Genomic DNA, 5,915 nt, shown 5'->3' on the forward strand with positions numbered 1-5,915 from the left:
ATACTGGGCCTCACTTAGATGACTGGTAATTGTGGTGGTTGCATCAAACTAAGTAAAATTGCTGACATCCGTACATACAGGCCTATTCTCTACAGGTGCCAGTGCTCCATAAACACACCAGTGGCATGGAAAAAGCACCCAGCAAACTGTAAAGTAGTTGGTATTAGGAAGAGCATCCATACCACAAACAATTGGAATCTAGACAGCTCCCTGGCTGTCCAGCTGCTGTCAGACTGCAACTCATGCCAGTATGGAAAACACATTAAATGATGATGTAAATGTACCTTATTGTGTAAGGATGCAGAGCCAACGGTTGGCTAGTGAAAGAGTTTTATACGTTCTTTTCAATGAAAACAGAAAAAGAAAAATCTTATACTGATTATGCTGTCATTTTAATTCAAATCAGTGTAACTGAAAAATAAGTAAGGATTAGTTACACTAAGAGCATCAAACTAAAAATATATGCCTGAATTATCCACCCATGCTAGCATGTAAAAATGGTAAAATAATCGAATAATATCTAATTAGATTTGATGCTCACTACATTAACACCAGCTTTATATATATATATATATATATATATATATATATATGAGAAAACTGGTGTATCTGCATTTGAAATTATCAGTTAAAAACCATTTCAAATGAGATGGATTTCACAGCGAATTCTTAAGCTTTCAATGAGCCGTCTCAATTCATATCTCAGGAAAAGCTGCAATATTTATCATTTTACCAAAACACATTTAATAACAGATAAATGAAATGGCTTCTCAGAAAAATTTTATGCAAAATATAATGAACACTTTATTTTTCACAAAGTAGTGAATTAGTGCTAAATTCAGTCATGTGCAAGTGTGTCTCTACAACTACAACTGCTGTAGTTGTAACAACTTCAACTTTCAAACTCCTTGGGTGCAAACCTCTTGGCACTTTCTACAGTGTTCTGAAGCAGCATAGCCACAGTCATGGGACCAACACCCCCTGGAACTGGTGTAATCCAAGAGGCAACTTCTTTAGCTCCACCAAAATCAACATCACCAACAAGTCTCTTTCCGCTTTTCTTTGTCTCATCTGTAAAACAAGAAAACATACAGACAATTTGATCTAAATAGTTATTCACTGCATTGTATAATTATATGATACTGAAACCTTATCAACTTTTCTCTTAGAAAATATCAATTAACAGTTTCTTTAACTATCTTGTCAAACACTATACAACTTCAAAATATGCCAATATAAAAATCACCCCTTTACCCGCCTTATGTTGGACTAATAAAATGGGGTAATTCTGGCAAAACATCAGTGCTCCAGTGTCTGTTTTGCATGTATGTAGGTGTACGTTCTCAATTCCAATTATTTTACAGCATATGCTGGATACTTTTCTATATGAACATCACTAGTTTGGCCATCATGCAGCTCGCAAGACCATGAATCCTGAATCTAGAGAAGAGGAACTTTATACTAGAATAAGGAGTAGAGAGGAATAAAATGTGTGGGCAGAGCAGAACAAATTCCTTGCTGTAGAGGAGCAACATGACGACTTGCATTTTGAAGAGACAGGGGTAAAGTTGAAAAGAGAGGGTAATGTAGAAAATAAAACTTGATTTTGCATCAACAAGTGACATTGCAACTGTCTCTTTAAAATGTATATATACATGAATGTTATACAAATGATCCAGCTGAAGTAAATATGAAGGTATTTCACTAACCTGGGATAGAATTAATTCCACAATCAACAACAACTGCACCAGGCTTAATCCAATCTGACTTGACAAATTCTGGTCTTCCTATAGCTACCACAAGTATGTCAGCTGTTCTTACCTGTACAATATTTTTAGTTTAATTAGCAAATGAATATCTATTAGAGATAATGTTTACAATTAATCAAATATGTCAAATGCATAATTAGGTGTCTGTTTATAGCTTTAGAAAAGGGAAAGATAGGTAGTGTTAGATCTATTCAAATCTTTTCCAAAAGTAGATAGCAGTTTAAGTGAAGAGAAAAAGCTACAAGATGGTGACAAAACAAGCTTATCTCTTACTTTACATTACAAGTCTGTAAATTAAATATAGTAAAATAATTTAACAGTTTAGACATTTGTTTATAGCTACAAATATATATACATTGCTCAGAAATGCATATTTCTTTTTAACTATGCTAACTTGTGGTATGTGTAATAGTAAAAACTCGTTATAGATGATGTCTACTTTTGTTTCTAATGAAAAAAAAAAATCACACCAATTTTTTTTTACATAAACAGAAGAATATTTTAAAATCAGAGTCAGTACACAATTTAAAATTGTAAAAAAAATATTAATTCTAGACATGTGAAAAAAAAAGAAATTTTATCAGCAACATTGCAACCAGTACAAAATCAAGTAAATAATAAGTAACATCATTAATTCATGAAAGCAATGTAGAAGTGTGTGCTTCAAAGAAGTTTTCAACATAGAGATATTTAATCTAGTAATTCATGCAAACATCTATTATCAATAACAATAGTTGTTGTTTATATCTAAATCAGTTCTCTGATCAAAGGTGTTTCAATCATGACCATGTCTTTTGTTTTTTTTAAAGAATGTATCGAAGACTACATTCTCCAATGTCTTTCATTTCTCTAAGACAGAAAGGTGTGATTTGAAGAATATTTGACCACATATAGCCACTCTTATAATAACAGTATTTTGTAATACTGTCATCATTATATTATTACATAATAGCTTACATAAAACACATTTTACATAAGCAGTTCAGATATATAGAGAAGTAGTGGAAGAAATAAAGATTAATTAGCATGTAATTTTCTTAAAGGTAGCAGCAATGTAAAAATGGCTCATTTTCCATATAGAATACTTTTAGGTTCACTAAACTTGGAAGTAAAAGTATTCTTTAATAATTAGTTCATCATAAATAAGCACACTGAGTAATTTATCTTAGCCAAAATGCAAGAAACTAGTTGCATAAAGCAATTCAATACATTATCTTTACAGACAACAATGCAATAATACAAAATATGCAACTTTAGATAATTGCAAAATGTAATGCTAAACTGCAGAGTAATACAGAAGATAAAAATCTTATGAATTAATCAAGCTTCTACTGAGGAGTGAGTTGACAGAAAAAGTAAAGTATTCAGTTTCACTTATTATCACTGCAAATATCTTGATCTATGCATTGTAAGGTTAACCCAACCCACACAAGTAATGAGAAATGCCAAGTAAACATCCAATAAGAATTACATATGTAACACAAAGATATACTTACCACAGCTGGCAGATCAACAGTCTTTGAGTGACAAACTGTAACAGTAGCATGGTTCCATAATAACAAATTGGACATGGGAGCACCGACTATTTTGCTTCGACCTAATACAACAGCAGTTTTACCACTAACTGGCACCCCTAGTGGAATAGATTCAATACAGCTAGAGTTCAGAAAATTTATTAATACTTTATTTAACAAATATCTAATATTTATTAACTCCTTTCTTGCCATATTTCTGTTGAAATACACTGCCATTGTTTCAAACAATTTCAAACATAATGAAGAATTTAGTAAAGTAACTTTGCCAGTCATTATCAAACTGGTGTTTGGAACATATATTAAATTTGAAATTTAAATGGAAAGCTTAAACTGGGAGTTTGTATCAAAGAACCAGGAGCAGTCTCAGACAGGTAGGTATCAAAAAGGTTAAATAATATTTATCAAATAAACTTTACCTTTTAAATGATAAAAGAGATGACAACTCAATAGAAATATGGGTGATGCATGAATTCAGACATAGCTGTGTGGTTAAGTTTTCTTCCAAATCATATGGTTCTGGATTTACCTTCACTGTAATACCTAGAGAAGGTGTCTTTTATTGAACCTTGGGTAACTAACAAGGTCATCATTTATTGTTGTTTCCTGTATTGCATTGTACTCCTACCAAAAACAACCCAGTTACCAAATAAAAGCCTAATAACCGAGTACTGCTTTGTTAAATTGTAGTGATGAGCTCAGCTCTTTCTTAGAGGTATGGAGAAGGTAACAGGAAAACTATGCTCATGTTTTTTCTCTTGAATTATGTAAGGCCAAATGGCATATCAATAAGGCATCAAGTTATGCTGCCACCATCTACATTCCTAATGCTTGTATGTATCAGACAGAAGTTTTTGAGGCAGATTTTCTTATTACTAAGTAAGGTAACATTCCCCATGACCAGACATGCTTCCACGGAAGACTGGAAATGAAGGACACTACTTGTATGACAGTGACACCCATTTACAACAACTTGATGTGGAGACAAGGAGATATCACACACACACATGATGAGCTTCTGTCAGCCAAATCCACTCACAAGGCTTTGGTCAGCTCAGGGCTGTAGCAGAAGACACTTGCCCGAGCTACCGCACAGTGGGACTGAACCCAAGACCATGTGGTTGGGAAGCAAACTTCTACCACACAACTATGCCTGTAAATAAAATATATAATCAAGTTTACTATCACAAACAAACAGTTGCTAGGTAGATACAATGTAATAGCTAGGTGCTATGTTTGCATCAATAAAGTGAATCAGTTATACTAATTTATAGAGATTAGCCTCCAACGTTACAAAGCTAATTTAGAAAAAATCCAAATATTAAATTATAAGAATACAACATTGTAATATGATTAATCCCTAGTGTGTATATCTACTATTATACCTACATGTACTTGTTACAACTACAAGTATTTATGATTAGTTTTTAAAAAAGAAGAATGAAATTAAATCTATTTTAAAAAGGTCACAAGTAACTGCAATGGTGTTAACAGGAAATGTAAAGTTTAAATCTGTGTTTGGAAAACAATCTGGGACATATAATAATGTTGTAGAGTAAAAGGTTTAGCAAAATTTGGTAATTACGTAATACCATGAGAATAAAGATGAGCTCCTAGAGATGATAACATCTCATGATAATGATGGTAGATAAAAAATAGAAGTAAAACTATACCTGATTTTTTGATTAATTCTAAACATCCCCGTGGAGTACAGGGAATAATACAGTTACTGAGGTCACCAACAGTTAACTTTCCAGCATTTTCTGAATGCAAACTACAAAGAATACAAATTCAATTTTCAATGGATCTATGAAGTTTTGTTAGAAAACAATAACACATTTAGATAGACAAATATATACAAGCAAGATAATAACCATAATTTTATTTAATAAACATATCATGGGTTATTAGTTAACTGACTAGCAGTTTAATAGCATGGTAGTGTATGTTGAAAATACATGCATGTGCATATCACATCAAGCAGCAACTGTTTATTTTTTATACAGATCCAGACGAACTCTAAAAAAGTCATTTCTTATCGGATGTGGCGTGCAAGAGAGACGTTTGCGCTGGTATGGTCATGTACTACTGACAGATGAGGAGAGCTGTGTGAAGAAGTGCCACTCCCAAACAGTTGAAGGAATCTGGGGTAGAAGTAGACCCAGGAAGACATAGGATGAGGTGGTGAAGCATGACCTTCGAACGTTGGGCCTCACAGAGACAATGACAAATGACCGAGATCTCTGGAGATATGCTGTGACTGCTGCGGGGACCCGGTAAATAAAGTGAGTTCACAGCTGTATCCTAAACCAGTTTCGCATAACCAGCCCAAGCCTATTCAAAAGTACCTTGAATCGTAGGGCGACCTGCTGTGCTTAAAGAGACCAATTGCGTCAAGTACATCAACATCAAAATGGAAATTGTAGTTGTGATAACCATGCCGGTGGCATGTAAAATGTACCATCCAAACATAGTCGATGCCAGTGTCACCTTGACTGGCTTCCGTGCTGGTGGCACGTAAAAGCACCCACTACACTCACGGAATGGTTGGCGTTAGGAAAGACATCCAGCTGTAGAAACACTGCCAGATCAGACTGGAGCCTGGTGCAGCCTC

General features: G+C 33.9%; 1 protein-coding gene across 2 annotated transcripts in view; it reads right to left on the reverse strand.

Moving 5' to 3' along the window:
* Nucleotides 1-763: 763 nt before the first annotated feature.
* LOC106867868 (C-1-tetrahydrofolate synthase, cytoplasmic) overlaps nt 764-5,915 on the reverse strand; it is a 22,021-nt gene continuing 16,869 nt past the window's right edge. For both annotated transcript variants that reach the window (XM_014912920.2, XM_014912921.2), the window contains 4 exons: nt 4,975-5,075; nt 3,266-3,402; nt 1,710-1,821; nt 764-1,071 (listed from right to left, as the gene is read on the reverse strand). In XM_014912920.2, the coding sequence (XP_014768406.1) occupies nt 893-1,071; nt 1,710-1,821; nt 3,266-3,402; nt 4,975-5,075 (529 nt within the window). In that variant the 3' untranslated portion in view covers nt 764-892. The remainder of the gene's footprint in view (nt 1,072-1,709; nt 1,822-3,265; nt 3,403-4,974; nt 5,076-5,915) is intronic.

Source organism: Octopus bimaculoides, chromosome 5, assembly GCF_001194135.2.
Source record: "Octopus bimaculoides isolate UCB-OBI-ISO-001 chromosome 5, ASM119413v2, whole genome shotgun sequence".
Taxonomy (NCBI): Eukaryota; Metazoa; Mollusca; class Cephalopoda; order Octopoda; family Octopodidae; genus Octopus; species Octopus bimaculoides.